At 45.7% G+C, this 17,732-nt stretch overlaps 1 protein-coding gene across 3 annotated transcripts in view; it reads right to left on the bottom strand.

Moving 5' to 3' along the window:
• SOCS7 (suppressor of cytokine signaling 7) overlaps nt 1–17,725 on the bottom strand; it is a 57,632-nt gene extending 39,907 nt beyond the window's left edge. The window contains exons 1-6 of one of the 3 annotated variants that reach the window (XM_017878985.1): nt 16,876–17,725; nt 8,232–8,296; nt 5,133–5,237; nt 4,587–4,688; nt 3,583–3,713; nt 1,726–1,894 (exon numbers count right to left, since the gene is read on the bottom strand). In XM_017878985.1, the coding sequence (XP_017734474.1) occupies nt 1,726–1,894; nt 3,583–3,713; nt 4,587–4,688; nt 5,133–5,237; nt 8,232–8,296; nt 16,876–17,657 (1,354 nt within the window). In that variant the 5' untranslated portion in view covers nt 17,658–17,725. The remainder of the gene's footprint in view (nt 1–1,725; nt 1,895–3,582; nt 3,714–4,586; nt 4,689–5,132; nt 5,238–8,231; nt 8,297–16,875) is intronic. The other 2 variants (XM_017878986.1, XM_017878987.1) reach the window with 2 other exon arrangements.
• Between the last annotated feature and the right edge of the window lie 7 nt (nt 17,726–17,732).

Below are 17,732 nucleotides of genomic sequence, written 5' to 3'. Positions count from 1 at the left end.
AAAAAAAAAAAAAAAAATTGTTGAACCCGGGAGACGGAGGCTGCAATAAGCCGAGACTGTGCTACTGTACTCCAGCCTGGGTGACAAAGTGAGATTCCATCTCAAAAAAAAAAAAAGTAATCAGAGAACCATTTGAAAGACCTCTCATTCCTGGCATCTTACCTATCAAAAACTTAAAGGTCAAGTATTTATTTATAATTCCCATGGCCTAGTCATTTGAATAGGTTTAACAAAATACTTCACTCTGAAAAGCTTTGTTTCATATTTTGTTTTTTGCTTGTGTATTTTCGTTTTTACAAACAGCAGAACAGGAGGCAGTCCCCCTCACCTACCCCACCTAGTTCATTCCCAGGTCACTGAATTGAAGTTCCTTTCTCTTCATGTTATCTCTAAGGTAGAAGTGGGTACAGAGGAAACCATGGACAAAGCTATGCTGACCTAAACAGCTACTTCCTGCCTTACAAGAGAACCAGGCAGTATGGGCTGAGAGTGGGGAAGATGCTGTGGCGCCTGAGAAGAGGCAGGACAGAGGCTCTTACCTCAGATGCAATGCCTCAGAGCATTCATTTAAGGTTGACCACCATGGGAAGATTGTGAGGGATGGGAAACAAATCCCTGAAACATCCCAAAGTTCTCTATGCTTTTTAAGTTTGTAGCATACACAGGTATTTTGACAAAGGATGTATTACCCAGCCTCAGAACCAATGACCATCACAAGTTTCTGGCCCAAGTTAAATACAGAATGTCTCGATACAAAGTCAGTCCAGAGAGCTGTGTTTAACAAGTCGGCTTTTAGGCATGACTGGCACATGAAGTACCACCTGATCACAAAGGAAGAGGTACCACTAGGAGGATGACAGATAATTTAAAGCATGTTGATCTCACAAACTCTTAGCATTTTAATGAATATTTCCTAAGAGACTACAACACTGACAAAAAGAGGAAATTATCACCATGCTGCCTGGGAGAAAGTGACTATCAGACAAAGAAATTCAGACACACCTGTAATCCCAGCCCTTTGGGAGGCCAAGGTGGATGGATCACCTGAGGTCAGGAGTTCAAGACCAGCCTGGCCAACATGGTAAAACCCTGTTTCTACTAAAAATACAAAAATCAGCCAGGTGTGGTGGCACAGGCCTGTAATCCCAGCTACATGGGAGGCTGAGGCAGGAGAATCACTTGAACCCAGGAGGCGGAGGTTGCAGCGAGCTGAGATCGTACCACTGCACTCTAGCCTGGGCGACAGAGCAAGACTCTGTCTCAAAAAAAAAAAAAAAAAAAGAAATTCAGAACAGTTACAGGATCAACACTAAATTCTCCTCTTTGTATATGTGATTTAACAAAGTATCTCTAGATGATAAGTTTAATTCCAAACAAAGCTTGTGAGAATTTGCCTAATGGTCCTAGGTTCTTTCTTCCTTTTACCTAAAGAGTTTTACTGGCTCAATACTTGGCAGCCTCTCCAACAGTTTTATTCAGGCCCTCCTATTTAGGAGACAAGATGTTGCTGACAAGACTTTTAAATGCAACCCTTACTCTCCCTTCCCTACCCCCTCCATTTCTTCTAGTGACTGAAACAAGTGCCCATATCAATATTCAACTGAGTCTAAGATAATTTTTCCCCTATTCGTAGTTCCATTCCCATGAATCTCTTCCACAAAAAAGTCAGACAGCAAGGGCAGAGCAAGGCAAGGGGGGGAAGAAGGCTCTCTTAGCATCTCTTACCTCTGTAGTGCTCCATTCTAGTGTGGTGGGTGATACCCTGCGATCGGAAACTGAGGCTCAGGATGTAACGAGGATCAGAACTGTCTCGTACCAGGAAAGAACCATCTGGTTTCCCTTTCAGCTTCATCTCTGCATCTTCCCAATTCATTGGCCCCCAATACCAACCACACTATCAAAGACAAGAAGCAGTCCACTAGTTATCAGGACAGAGAAATGTCAAAGTTTTCAGCACAATCTATCTTAACATGGGAGAACCCTCTGCATTCTCTCCAAAACATTTTAATAGGTAAAAGCCACTTACACGTGTCTCAACCATTAGCAATGAACATCACGCTCACTATACTTTTAGCCCTCCAAAGTAACAGAATAATAATTCTGGCCGTGAGCTGTGGCTCATGCCTGTAATTCCAACACTTTGGAAGGCTGAGGTGGATGGATCACTTGAGGTCAGGAGTTCGAGACCGGCCTGGCCAACATGGTGAAACCCCATCTCTACCAAAAATACAAAAATTAGCTGGGTTTGGTGGCACATGCCAGTAATCCCAGCTATTCAGGAGGCTGAGGCAGAAGACTCGCTTGAACCTGGGAGGCGGAGGTTGCAGTGAGCTGGGATTGTACCACTGCACTGCACTCCAGCCTGGGTGACACAGTGAGACTATGTCTCAAAAAAANGTTCGAGACCGGCCTGGCCAACATGGTGAAACCCCATCTCTACCAAAAATACAAAAATTAGCTGGGTTTGGTGGCACATGCCAGTAATCCCAGCTATTCAGGAGGCTGAGGCAGAAGACTCGCTTGAACCTGGGAGGCGGAGGTTGCAGTGAGCTGGGATTGTACCACTGCACTGCACTCCAGCCTGGGTGACACAGTGAGACTATGTCTCAAAAAAAAAAAAAAAAAAAAAAAAAAGGCTGGGGTGCAGTGGTTTACACCTGTAATCCCAGCGCTTTGGGAGGCCAAGGCAGGTGGCTCACCTGAGGTCAGGAGTTCGAGACCAGCCTGGCCAACATGGTGAAACCCCATCTCTACTAGAAATATAGTAATTAGCTGGGCATGGTGCTGGGCATCTGTAATCCCAGCTACTCGGGAGGCTGAGGCAGGAGAATTGCTTGAACCCAGGAGGCAGAGGTTGCAGTAAGCCGAGATTGCACCATTGCACTCCAGCCTGGGCGACAAGAGTAAAACTCAGTCCCAAAAACAAAACAAGACAACAACAACAACAACAACAAAAACAAAGAATAATAATTCCACAATTATGTTACCAAAGACCCTACCAAGAAAAGAAGAGGGAATTTGGTCAGTTAATCTATCAAAATCAGCTTAGACTGTAAACATTTCTCCAACAACCTTTATCATGTCCAAATTTTTTCCCCAAATTCAATTTTATTATATCTCATGGAATTAACAGCAGTAGCACACTGCTTTTGTCACTGTAAATATGGAAGAAAGTAAACTATTCTTCCTCTAAAAACAATAAATAGGGGCTGGGTGTGGTGGCTCATGCCTATAATCCTAGAGTTTTGGGAGGCAGAGGCAAGAGGATCACGTTGAGCCCAGGAGTTCAAGACCAGCCTGGGAAAAAGCAAGACCAGTCTCTACAAAAAATATAAATAAATTTTAGCTGGGCTTGGTCGTGCGTGCCTGTAGTCCTAGCTACTCAGGAGGCTGAGGCAGAAGGATCCTTTGGCCCAGGAGTTCAAGGCTACAGTGAGCTATGATTATGCCACTATCCCCTAGCCTGGGCAACAGAGTAAGACCCTGTCTCTAAAAATAAATAAACAAATAAATAAAGGTGTGCTCGGGTACAGAATTTAGCTAATGGGAGAAGTGACCTGCCAGTCCTTAGGTACCACCTACCTTCTCCAACTCTCGAAGGCTGGCTGCAAAGCTGCTCGAGTCAGGCCGATAGAGAGGACACTGGAGGTGCTGTGGGGGTTGGCTGTGCAGGGATTCAGCTGCTCGGATGGGAGCAATCCGGGGAAATGCATCTGCAGGGCAAGAGAGTGGTGGTCACCTGTTTACCCTCACTGCTCCCAACCACAAATAGACCCTCCCCCAAAAACAGAAATGCTAACTGAAGAGGGCAAGGCATTAGAAGCTAAGCTGGAAAGGGTAGAAGCCAAAGCAGTGGGAAAGAGCTGGATGGGCTGGAACAAAAAGCTGTGTGGGCTTGTGTAAGCTGTGAAGGATGGGTGGGGGCACTTAACCCCAGGAAAGGGGAGGGGAGCTGCTCACTAACCTGACTAAGGTGACTACTTCAGGGGCTTCACCAGCCTAGAGCGATTCCAACTTCTCCCACCTCGAAGTGAAGTGCCGATAAGGCAGCCTTGGAAATAGTGACTCGCTTACTTGCCCAGGAAGAGTAATGATTTTGCCAGGCAAGTAGAAAAGAATGCTGATTTCATTCATTTTATTCCTTGGGTACTGGTAGCTGGCAAAGCAGGTGTGGGCTACTGAATGCTTGGTACTTATTTACAAGGCTGCAGTAAATACTAAAAGCTTAGAATAACCACAGAACCTTGAAAACCAGCAACATATTAAACCTCACTATCCTGAAATTAAGGCAGTTTCTTAAGTGATATCTACTCAAGGATTGCAAAACAGTCTCAGCAGCAAAGAGATGAAAAATTCAGTAGTCTTTTATCCCTAACAAAAATCAGATTGACCTCCATAAAGAAAACGGGTTAGGAAAACCAGTTCTCGGCCTCATTTCCAAGGAGTCTGGTACAGCCAAGGGGAAAAGAGTTAAACTTTCTACTAAGCTATTATTTCCATAAATAGATTTCTCCCATCCTTCTATGGTACAAAGTATCACTCTGTACTCCCAACTCTTACAAGTCTTGCCTCTAAACTAAGCTAACCTGGGGCATGGGGTGGAGGAGGCGGAGGTAGGGGGAAAGACTGCAAGGAAGACCCCATCGGAGCCACAAGGACAGATGTAGGCAGCGTCCCACTGATATCATCTAGAAGAGAGAACAAAAGCAAGAGGTTCAGAAATGTGAGCACAGAATGAGCACAGTGAAGGCAGAGGAGAGGGAGAAGGACTATCAGGCTGCCCTCTGGGGCAGGATGGCCCAACCTTCACCCAGTCTTTTTGGACAGAGGGCAACAATCACCTTACTCTGGTTTGCTTTTGGAAAGCAGGGTAGTAAGGATATTCCTAATGCAGCCCAATAGCAGTGGGTTCAAGGCAAGATAAATGTAAATCGAATTAATATATGCACAGTATTGCAGCATGCAGGTGAGACCCATTTAATTGCTTAGGGAGATGATGGGGTACTGAGAAAGAGCTAGGAAATAATTAAGTCATCATCAGAAACCCAGAAGCGTGGTCGGCCCCCAGCAAAGAACAAGTCCCTGTAGCTCACCCTCCCACTAGGCAAGAAGGAGAGGGGAAGAAACTATACCTAGGAGGCTGAGGCTTCTTCTTGGAGGAGGAGGGGGAGTTGGAGGGTGTGGAGAGGTCAGGCCCCGCTGAGAAATGTCCACATCCACAAGCGACACAGTTTCACCTGAGGGATTCATGGTGCAAGCAAGTTACAGAAGCGCCTTGCCCAAAGCTGACACAGAAAGCAAAGGGAAGCAAAGGGCAAGCAGGCAAGGCTGGGGGTCTGCTGCTCTCAGAAAGCTCAAAACCTAATGCCCCCAGGGCTGAAATCACCCCAACACCAGGAAGTCAATTTTAAAATTCTATCATTAAACCTTGGCCCTGTTAAGGGTCAAGGATTCTTTAGGACAAAACCATGGGACTGACAGTGGAAAACCATCTAATTCTGGTTCTGTCACTAACTTACAACGTACCCTCAAACAAGAGGTCTTCTTTATCCAATGGAACCCACACCATTTATTTTTTCAGAACTGTGTATCAATTTCTGCCTTAGGAAGCAAGCCAAGTGGCTTGTTATATGCCCAAACAGACATGGAAAGCAAAGGCCAGAAAACCTAAGAACTGCACGGTAAGCAGAATACAGAAAAAGTTCCCAATGTTAGTCCTAACTTCTTCCTAGAGGGCAGTCCACATCTTAATTTTCCAGAGTATTCACGCATAAGAGAATCTACCTGAATAAGATACCGGTTCTTAATAGCTAAGGCTACAAAGGCCGAAAGTACAATTTATATTCCTAAAAATTAACTACTTTCACAGTCAGACAAAAGTCAGATAATCTAAGAGGCAGCTTCTCCATAGGAACTTGGTGGGAGGAGGCACATGGCCTCTCTTCTTCCCAGCATGTCATGCAGTTCTGTTCCCTGCCATATATAAGACTCCTTGCCACCCAACTCTGTCTATTCCCTCTCCACTTGAGTCATGAGAGGATGAAGGGTATTTTATTAATATTAACACAAGCTGATAGCCAGGAATAGGGTTATTTTGGCAGGCCTGATCCACAGGTCAGAACTCAGAATTTCTCTAATTTAGCCCTTAGGGTATTCCTTCCAACATCTTTTTTTAATTCAGGGCTGAATGAATCCCTCAGCTAGTATTTTAATGTTTCCCCATTAAGAAAATGAGGTGACCAATATTTACCAAAAGGGAAGAAACTGGATTTTCAGAACCTAAATACACAGTTTTTACAAAGGTCTTGAATACTAATTAAACAAACAGAAAAGCTCTTCTAAAAGTCATCAGTGAGACCGGGTGCAGTGGCTCACGCCTGTAATTCCAACACTTTGGGAGGCCAAGGTAGGCGAATCACTTGCACTCAGGAGTTCAAGACCAGCCCGGGCACCATCGTAAGACCCCGTGTCTCCACAAAAATAAAAAAATTAGTCAGGTATGGTGGTGCATGCCTGTAGTCCCAGCTATTCTAGAGGCTGAGGTGGGAGGATCATTTGAGTCTAGGAAGTCGAGGCTGCAGTAAGCTGAGACTGCACCACTGCACTCCAGCCTGGGAGACAAAATGAGGCCCTGTGTCAAAAATAAACAAACAAAAGTCATCAGTGAAAGTTCTAGAAAACTGGTACCAGACTCACCACACAGCTTGGTAATTGAGAGCCTGGCTGCCCAGAGCAATGCAATGGGGCCAGACAAGCATGTTTCCTGACAGGCCAGAGCAGTCTAGACTGTTGGTAGGGCACTTAACATAAAGGATGTCATTCCAGAGGGCTGAGGCTGACCTGAACCTCAAACTACAAATGTAGGTAGCGTTCCTTTTTTTTTCAGACAAGAGTCTAACTCTGTCGCTCAGGCTGGAGTGCAGTGGCAAAATCTCTGCTCACTGCAACCTCAGCCTCTCAGGTTCAAGTGATTCTCCTGCCTCAGCCTCCCGAGTAACTGGACTACAAGGTATGCAGCACCATGCCCAGCTAATTTTTTGTATTTTTAGTAGAGACGGAGATTCACACCATGTTGGCCAGGCTGGTCTGAAACTCCTGACCTCAGGTGATCAGCTCACTTCAACCTCCCTAAGTGCTGGGATTACAAGCCTAAGCCACTGTGACCGCGACCAGCCATGTTCCTTACTTTAAGGAGGAAACAACTATTAACTAGAAAGACATGCTATCACAACATAAGATTTTTAAATTCTGGGCTTGGATAAGAACAGAGACCTCCTTCTCCACTACAGTAGATGTCTATACAGGTACCAATTCACTTGTTTTGACAGTTCACAGCAGTCTACCCAGCTGCAGGTCTCATTGGCCTGCTTAACATTTTCCTGGAAGCATCCATGCCCAAATCATATGTCTTCCAATCACCTTTTTGAGGGACATTATATCCAAAGGAGTTTGAGATTGGGATTTTTTTTTAAAGGCTTCTCAGTCATAACCAATGAGAAGTACTCAGTTTCTGAGACACGGGCAGTGTGGCAAAGCCCCACTTTTCTACAGCTTATTCACGCAGGAGCTTCACATGTGACTGACATAATAGAAGGCCTCCATCTCTGAAAAAGCTTCCTACGAAATGAGAAGGCAGTTACCCATCATCCAAAGGAGATTTCTACAGCCTTCCTAGTTTAACAACTGTGTTCCCTGCTGCAAGAGGGCAGACTTAAATTAGCTACAATAAAGAACTCTAACAGCTGCAGGAACTGCAAGCCCCTAAAAAGACAAGAGCTCATGTAATCCCCTCTGCCCAAAAAAGTCTTCAAAAATAGACCGGACAATCATGGATCATTTTTATGAGATAACCCATGAACTCCCTTGGAAGCAGAGACAGAAACTGTATGACTTCTAGAGAGTCTTTTATGCACTGTGAGCCCATAAATTTGTAATTCCTAGTTTTAATTTATATGTGATGACCCTGAACTAAGCACTGCATAACTGCTAGGGCCACCCAGGTCACCCAGTTACCAACAAGCAGCCTTTACCTCCAACTATAAAGCATCCAAAGTCAAGAACACATTCCATACCATAAAAATAGCCTCATCTCAAACCCACTAAGCATGGAATGAAGGAAATAACTGCAGACACGCCTACAGCTCCCTGTGACGCATCTGCAAGTGTTTCCCAACAGGTCTCAGAACACCCCTGTTTTCAGATGTCAGAAGACAGAAAGATATTACCCTTACCTGTGAACAGGGGGCTGAAGGAGACTGGAGAAAAGGCACTTTGAGTTCTTGTCAACCTGGGTTTCCTAGGGAGTGAGAAAGCAGAGAGGGAATAGAGGGGAGAAATGAACACATATGCATTTAAGTCACCACAACACTCAGTTCCAGATGCACTGAAAAATAAAGCAAACCCTAGTCGTTGTCAGCAACACTCTTGTAATAAAGCATAAAATAAAGGGGAAGAAGGAAATAATTAAAGCAATTCCTTAAATAGATTTGGCTACAGAATTCACCAGCCTACAAAGCAATGAGAAATCCCTTTGGAGCTCACCATACCCAGTACACTAAAAGAGTAAAACACCTTGAGTGGTAATTAGCAAGTCCATTTCAAGAGGAAGGAAGTCTGATGCAGAGCTAGCTTCCATCTGGGAGCCAAGAAAAAGGCTCTTGACCTGAACAAGCACCAGCTCAGAGCAGATTTTCCCTCTGGGCTTGCCTGTAGGATAGGTCGTTCCAAAATGAACCAGGGAACAGATTCTGACCTGAGAATAGCACTGCAGGATGCACATGCAGTCTTCAACCTTGAAGACCTCTGATTTCTGCACAATTGCCCCAAGGCATGAGTCAAAGCCATCAGCTACTAAGTGGGCCTCCTCAGATTAGTGGCTCTGCCTAGCACCCAAGAAGAGGGCCCATTCCTCTCTCTGAGCTGCCACTCACACGGCCCTCCCCATGACTTCTTGATTCCAGGGAACCAGTCTGAAAACCCAGATCTTTTGGTTAATATACCAAAGATCACTTCTTACCACACTTTCAAGTGGCTTTTCAGCAATAAATGAAAGAAACTCAAAAGACTCCAACGAACACATTATGGCCAGAAGTGTGTTAAACTCAAAAAACTCACCTCAGAATGACTGAACTTGTCGAGGTGATAGAAATATAATATATGCTGGCTGAGCACGGTGTCTCACGAGGTCAGGAGATCAAGACTATCCTGACTAACACGGTGAAACCCCATCTCTACTAAAAATACAAAAACTTAGCCGGGTGTGGTGGCGGGCACCTGTAATCCCAGCTACTCGGGAGGCTGAGGCAGGAGAATGGCATAAACCCGGGAGGTGGAGCTTGCAGTGAGCTGAGATCGCCCCTCTGCACTCCAGCCTGGGCGAGAGTGAGACTCCGTCTCAAAAAATAAAAATAAAAAATAAAAAATAAAAATATGCTTATATGCTGGCTGGGCACGGTGACTCACACCTGTAATCCCAGCACTTTGGGAGGTCGAGGTGGGCAAATCACAAGGTCAGGAGTTCGAGACCAGCCTGGCCAATACGGTGAAACCCCATCTCTACTAAAAATACAAAAATTAGCTGGGTATGGTGGTGTGCACCTGTAATCCCAGCTACTCAGGAGGCTGAGGTAGGAGAACTGCTTGAGCCTGGGAGGTGAAGGTTGCAGTGAACCAAGATCACACCACTGCACTTCAGCCTGGGTGACAGAGTGAGACTCCATCTCAAAAAAAAAAAAAGAAAAGAAAAGAAATATGCTATATGCTGATGATGGTAGAGATTATGATGACTATATATAAATTTGTCAAAATGAATAGAGCTGGACACTTAAAAGGGTAAATTTTGCAGTATATAAATTATACCTCAGGCCCGGTGCAATGGCTCACACCTGTAATCCCAACACTTTGGGAGGCTGAGGTGAGCAGAATGCTTGAGCACAGGAATTCGTGACCAGCCGGGGCAACATGGTGAAACTTTGTCTCTACAAAAAATACAAAAATTAGCTGGGCATGGTGTACACCTCTAGTCCCAGTTACTCAGGAGTGTGAGGTGGGAGGATCACCTGAACCTGGGAAGGTCAAGGCTGCAGTGAGTCATGACTGAGCTGCTGCATTCCAGCCTGGGTGACAGAGTGAGACCCTGTCTCAAAAATAAATAAATAAATAAATAAATACTTATTTATTTATTTTTTACTGTTAACAATAAAACAGACTTAAAGAAAATCGTACCCCAGAATTGAGCGCCTGTCTCCTAGCATTGTAGCTGGCTCACCTTCCAAAAATACTCTTACCCAAAGGTCTAAATAGAACTTAAACTCTTTTCAACTATAAATTGCACCAATAGAGGGGCAAAAGCAAAGAAAATCCAAAATGAAATTCTATTTTAAATTATTTGATTTCAGAAGATGTTTATGCATTTATGTTTTAACATCGATGTCTGAGCTTCTCAGAATTCACTTCAAACAAAATTCTAAAACCATACCATGAAGATCTTATTCAGAAAGAGCTGAAACCCTGGTCCGTCTTTCTCTTGACCTAGCTTTACATTCCCTTGGCAACCTCTTCCATACTTGAGGGGTCTGATGATCACGCTCACTATGAATATTCCACCCACAGCACCCACAGGAGAGGTGGCTACATAAAAATAAGATACGGCCACACAGTTTCTTTGCTCATAAAAGTGGCTCATGACTACAGCTTAGTTCCAACAATCCAGAGGACTGGAATGCAATGTTAATTCCACTGGACATGAACTTTAGGACTGCTGAAGAGCTTCCAAGCTGATTTTTATTTGATAACTTGTGGGTACAACATTTAACCCAGCAAGTAGAAACCTAAAGCACTGGCCTTTCAAAAGGTTCACACCTCAGCCATTTGGCCGTTTGCCTCTTTTCAAAGGAAGCTGCATTACTCTGCCATCTGCCCATGCTGGGGACGAGTCTCTTCAGTGCCAAGCACTGAAGAACGGCAGGACCCAAATGCACACATCTTGCGGAGGCCTTCTCACTTCAGCTCATCTCCCCGCCCCGGCATTTTGAAGAAGAAAATCATAGTTTCTAGGATCTAGAAAAGAAAACATCTGAATCCAGGGAGAGCTGTTCGAGAGTGCCAGAATGGTTTTCCTGGCAAATAAGGGGCCTCATGGCTGGATGCTTGGAAAGGTAAAAGGTCTAAAGTCTAGGAGGCTAAAAGGCTACTAATAAATAGGCATGCTTCTTTCTCTCTTGGGAAGACAAGCCTAACTACAAACCCAAAGCAGTATCTGTCTCAAGGATCCTGAGAGCATTCTAATGGCAGTCATTCATGAAACCACCAATCTAGATGACTATAAAAAAAACAACAACAAAGCAAGGTACTGATTAACATAAAATTGAGGATGGTGGTTACCAGGGGGAGGGATAAGATGTAATTAGAAAGCAACACTCTTCAAAGGTACTGATAACATTCTATTCATTAAGTTTAGTGAAGGGTACCTATGCTTGTATTTTATTATTATTAAAAGACATACACTTTATATATCCCCTTTTGTATACATGAACCATTTGGAATAATAAAAGGCCATTCTAAGCTGACACACTATATTTTGGAGACCAATATAATGGAATTTCAGATAATATTTTAAACTAACCCTCTATACTACATTCCCATGTTATTTATTCTTCCCCAGATCACCTCAACAAGCATTAGGGTGCAACGTTATACCCCTGTAACTTTGCCAGTAGGCCACTTTCATCTTAGCAGCAACAAAGACTGGAGGAGTAGGGTGGGATAAAACAGCATTTGGTGGGCTGTGCTTCAGGTGACACAAAAGGACAGGGCAGAAGGCCTCAGGCAAAGGTCTTTGAGACTAGCAGTCCTTTGTGTCAGCTAAGTTACTGCCTATGCTGTAGGTAAGAAAAAAACAGGATGCCTCTGTCCATTTCTACCCTGCAAATTATTAACTGTACTACAACAGATTTATGGGATAAAGGAGTTAAAAGCATTAGATTAGACAGAACAACAACACATAGACATAACCATTGGCCGGTTTTCAAATTCTTTGAAACCTAAAATAAAAACAGTGAAATAATGATAACCTATTTGCTCATAAGTCCCCTGTACTGATGCCCTAAGACTTACACACGTCCTTTTCTAAAGTAACTTCCAAACTAGGATGTCCAAATACCAGATTTTATGGCTCCAATGCACCTCTGCCCCTGCTAAAGCACACAGTGCCAAGACAGCCAGCCTGTGCCATTTCCAACACGTCATAAGCCAGTGTCTGTTCATGTGCTACAGGCACAAAAACCATGTGTTCATTTTTAGTTCCAATACACAGACATCTGTGCAGCAAGGTCAGATCCAAAACTCCATCATAAACCCACTAAAGAACCTATAGAGGGAACTTCCAGGGAAAAGCCAAGAGGCACGGTCCAAGGTCTAAAACCTTAGAAATGATGTTGGCAGAGAGAATGTTAAGGAGTGAGAAGCACGGCATGGGACTCAAATGGACAGAGATTTTTTTTAAGCCCAGGAGTTCATTCTAAAAGAGAGCTGCCAACCGCAACCACTTCATGGAAAAAATAGTTAAAAAGATCAACATTGTGTGGACCCAAAACCCAAACATAAAATCAGAACTTCCTCAACACACCATAAAATCATTTTGCTCTCAGCATGTCATGCTATTACTCAAAAAGACCCCTTTAGACCTGAAGACCCAAGGATACAGTGAAAAAGGTTTCTCACGTCTGCCAGGTCTGTCCACGACAGCAGGGCCCCAAACGGATGCCAAAACAGCCTGCCTCTCTTTCCAGAATTCTATCTTTCCACCCCCCACCAAATAAATAGATAGGAAACCACTATAGAACCATCCTCCATTTCTCCACCTCACTACCATGAAGACGGCCAGTAATAGCCTCATCTGTTAACCTGGTAAAAAACAAATCTTGAAAAGTGAACAAGGTACCTATTTCCAACCAAGTGTGTATTACGTGATGATTCAAAATGGTCAGATCAAATTAGATCTCTCACCAAATCCAAAGGAAGGCAATCAGTTCAACATATGAGAAACAGACATGGGAACTCCACTGGTTTTCCTGAAATAGCAATGCTAGATTACACTGAGGACCACAGGCATCAAGCCCAGCTCTTTGAATTCCAACATATGTGTGTTATAAGCCCTAGCCCAGTTCCCCAGAACAGAAACCTGATTAGTTGCTGGGCCCATTTCTTTCTTTCTTTCTTTTTTAAAGAGATGGAGTCAGCTGGGCGCGGTGGCTCTAGCCTGTAATCCCAGCACTTTGGGAGGCTGAGGTAGGCGGACTGCCTGAGCTCAGGAGTTTGAGACCAGCCTGGGCAACACGGTGAAATGCAGTCTCTACTAAAATACAAAAAATTAGCCAGGCGTGGTGGTATGCACCTGTAGTCCCAGCTACTCGGGAGGATGAGGCAGAAGAATTGCTTGAACCTGAGAGGCGGAGGTTGTAGTGAGCCAAGATTGGGCCACTGCGCTCCAGCACGGACGACAGAGCGAGACTACGTCTCCCCAAAAAAAAAAAAAAAAAAAAAAAAGAAAGGGAGGGAGTCTGGCTCTGTTGCCCAGGCTGGAGTGCAATGGCACATCATTGCTCACTGTGCCCTTAAACTCCTGGGCTCAAGTAATCCTCCTGCCTCTGCCTTCCAAGTATTGGGACTACAGGTGCGCACTACCACACCCAATTGGTGAACCCATTTCTTACCTTGCTTAAAAAGAGTTACCTAAGTTGGCCGGGGGTGGTGGCTCATGCCTGTAATCCCAGCATTTTGGGAGGCCAAGGCAGGCAGATCACCTGAGGTCAGGAGTTCGGGACCAGTCTGGCCAACATGGCAAAACTCCAGCTCTACTAAAAATTAAAAATTAAAAAATTAGCCGGGCATGATCGTGTGCCCCTGTAATCCCAGCCACTGGAGAGGCTGACGCAGGAGAATCGCTTGAACCCGGGAGGCGGAGGTTGCAGTAAGCCAAGATCGTACCACTGCACTCCAGCCTGGGCCACAGAGCAAGACTCCACCTCAAAACAAAAAACAAATCTCTAAACTAACTCATACTACACTGAAGACAATATATCCATGTAGGTCCACTTACCAGACTCAAAAGCAACTAAAAGGAAGTTTTGCTTAGTGCTAAAATGTGGGAATTGTTAAACCTTCTAAAATGATTGTAAGAAGGCAGATGTTGAGAATAGCAAAGGGAATTATGCCCAGAGGTTACTGTAAAAGTCCCAAATTGTATAGCAAAGACTGTAGAAGCCCATAATTAACTCCAATCAACAATGAGGACAAAGGCATATACCCTTTGGCAAAAGACTGAAATTTCTCACCACTTCCAGGTCCTACCAATCAAAACAAGAGAAAAGCTAAAAATCCAAACTCATCCTCCCACTATTGCGGACTTAGGAGGTGCAGATCCACAGAAATCACAACTACCCTGGCCAGACTCACCAAGTTTCTCACAGCTGCGAGGCTGCCAGCAAGACTGGCACATAGTAAGCTGTGGAAAAGCTCACAAGCAGCACCAAATCCTAAGCATTAAAAAATTTACCAGCTCAGTCTTATTACTTATCTTCTAAAAAGCACAAACTATTCCATCTAGATTTCTCTTCTCAACAATCTATTCTTATAAGGACAGGAACAAGACAGTCAACACTCACCCATTTTACAGATGGGGGAAAAAGGGAAGCATGAAGACAACAAATTTGGTCATCTCCCAGCTGATGTTCGAGTTTACATGGAATCTAGACTTTCACATTCTCTATACAGCATGCTGCCTCCAAACAGCAGTCAACCAAACGTTTATACACAAATACCTAGCTCTTCTCCAATTCATCAAAAAAAGCCCTTGGACCAAAAAATGTAATTCTCCAGTGCCCTGAACTAAGCTTCTTTGCAAAGCTACAGCCCAATTTGCTCTGCAGCAGAAATCTGTATTGTGCTTAGTGTGAGGGTGGGTGGCAGAGCAGCCAATGACCATTAAATTCTGCTTCCAAAGGCAAAAAACCGTATAATGTTATATGCCTTTTCCTCTTCCTAATCTGTTAGACGTAGCAGCTAATTTCACGCCACACCTCATATTTGGCATCTCTGGAATCTCAGATGAACTCCTGGTCAACATGGAACAAAGGCAAGACAAACCACAAGAAAATTAGCAACCTATCCTATGTCATTACCCATAGCTTTAATCCCGCCCTCCCCTGCATCTGATGTAAATTTCATCTGTGCTGGTAAGTGGAGCATTGAATACAGAGCCTACCACAAAAAAACTGTTTCAGCAGCCACACACTTTTCAAGATCTGAACTCCCAGCATGAATTCACTAGGAGGCAAAGGCAGAAACACTGGCCTACCTAAAGGGGCAACACACTGATTTCTTCAGAAAGTTTGGATTTGGCCTGATCCCCAAAACAAGTCCATGGCACAGCTGTTCAGAAAGGGCAAGAAAGCCAAATCCACCCAACATTTTCTTCTTGGAGTACCCAAGTTCCCTTGAAAACAGAAGTCCATGAATGAGTGGTTCCCAGTCAGGATCAACTGGGGAGTTTTAAAAAATTCAAACTCTTAGGCTTTTCAAAAGCTCCCCAAGTGATCCTAGTTCACGGTAAGGTTATCCATTTATACCTGCTCTTTAGCTTTGGTTTATGGCTGCCGGTATGTCTCAAGAATCCATCACGTAAACCACAACAAAACCAATTCCAATCTTTCTGAGAACCCGCTCAAAGAAGTACAAACCACAATGGCAGTTACAACATGGTAACTCATTTCACTGACACCAAAGTTGACAGCTTTGTAAACCAACGCTACAGATCTAACACTGGATGCCAAAGATCAGTCCACCCCTCAGAAATGCAGGAAAAAAACTCAATGCCTACGTTTGGAATTTTCATCAACTGGCCTAGAACTCATGTACCTGTCTCTACCTTGTCTATGACTTACTGGTACTTAGAATTCTCAAATGGCCTTGAGAGAGCACAAAACTATTTTCTCGAGACAGGCTCTCACTCTGTCACGCAAACTGGAGTACAGTGGCATGATCACTATTCACTGCAACCTCCGCCTCCTGGGCTCAAGTGATCCTCCTGCCTCAGCCTCCTGAGTAGCTGAGACCACTCCCGGCTAATTTTTTATTTATTTTTTGTAGAGATGAGGAGCTTTTTTTTTTTTTTTTTTGGTAGAGATGGGGTTTCGCATGTTGCCCAGGCTGGTCTCAAACTCCTGAGCTCAGGTTATCCGCCATCCTCAGCCTCCAAAGTGCTGGGATTACAGGTGTGAGCCACTGTGCCGGGTCTATTTTCTATTCTCACAGACAGTGGTCAGCACCCAAATTTGATATGCCAAGTTCATCTAAGGGAACAACCAGGAAAACATTAAAACTTTGAACAGATGTCCAATTGATTGCTGGCCTACAATTGCATTTGAAGATTCTCCTGTCATTTGCATGCACGAGTGTAAAGGGGGGTGCGGTGCTGGTACACAGAATAAGCAAGGCGGTCAAGATGCAACACCAGCTTTTTGCCCCAAAGGCCAAACATTTCCAGCAATCTCCCTTCCAGGGATAATGGCACACAGCCGCCTTGGAAAAACTTAAAAAGCTATGCCAGGGTGGGAATGGGGGGATGGTCTGAAACCATCTCCCAACAAGAGATGCAAACCAGCTGAGAAGTGTCATGGAGTGTGCACTCTTTAAGAGTGAAAGCTGTTTCCACAATTAGCTCTGACCTTATGCGAGATGTTATCACCTTTGGTACCAAGTCTCTGCCTCCTCCTGAAGACCCTATCTTAAGAACTGTCAGGATCGCGGTAGCAATAGATAAAAAGGGAAACCTAACAAGAAAAGGAAGTTTGTCGGCCAGCCCCCCGCCGGTCTCACCTCCCTGCGTCCAGCTCCCGGCCCGCAGAACCTCCCATGTCTGTTAGGCTCGCAGCTGAAGCAGCCAGCTCTCCAGAAGGCCTCTTGCCGGTCCCATCCCCACCGCCGGAGCCACCGTTGCAGCTCTTGGTGCGAAAGAGGCGACTGAGGCGGATTTTGAAGGAGCCCTTCCGAGAGGGACCCGCGAGTGGCCGGAGGGGCCCGGGAGGAGGCGGAGGCGGGGGAGGTTGCTGCTGCTGCTGCTGCTCCCCTCTACTCAAGCGCCCCAGAGGGACCAAGTCCTGCAGCGGGAAGGGCACCGGAGGTAATTCAGGGCCTGGGGGCTGCAGCAGAAGCCGGCCGCCCCCTCCTCCTCCGCGACCCGGGCTGCTGAGCTCCTCTTCCGAGCAGCTGTTAGTCTCCAGGCTCTCGGCCTCCGATTCCAAGCCCTCCAGGACTAGCAGCGCGTCGCTCGTTTCCGTGGGGTCCTCCCCGGCCTGCGGGGCGACAGCAGGCGGCTGGGGCTGCGGAGGGGGCGGCTGAGGGGGACACGGGCACGGGCAGCAACCCCCACCGACTGTCTTGACCCCCGGCCCTGCCGGCTGCCCGAGCCCCAGAGCCGCCAACTGCGCCTCTAGTCCAGCCGCCGGGCCCCAGGTCCGCTCGAGCGCCAAGCCCGGCGGCAGGGCCTTGGGGTCCAGGGCACAGCGGTGCCGGGGACACAGCAGTTCCGAGGGTCCCGGCTCCGGGGCCGCCTCCACGTCCTCCTCCTCCGGCGGCCGACCCACGTTGCGGAACACCATCAGCTGCGGCGGCCGGGAGCCCCGCGGGCCGGGCCGCGCGAGGAAGGGTGGCGGCGGGGGGCCATGGCCCGGGGC

This window comes from Rhinopithecus bieti, unplaced genomic scaffold (assembly GCF_001698545.2).
Source record: "Rhinopithecus bieti isolate Rb0 unplaced genomic scaffold, ASM169854v2 scaffold_10685, whole genome shotgun sequence".
Classification (NCBI taxonomy): Eukaryota; Metazoa; Chordata; class Mammalia; order Primates; family Cercopithecidae; genus Rhinopithecus; species Rhinopithecus bieti.
The sequence above is the reverse complement of the archived record's forward strand: the minus strand, read 5'-3'. Positions and strand labels throughout refer to the sequence as shown.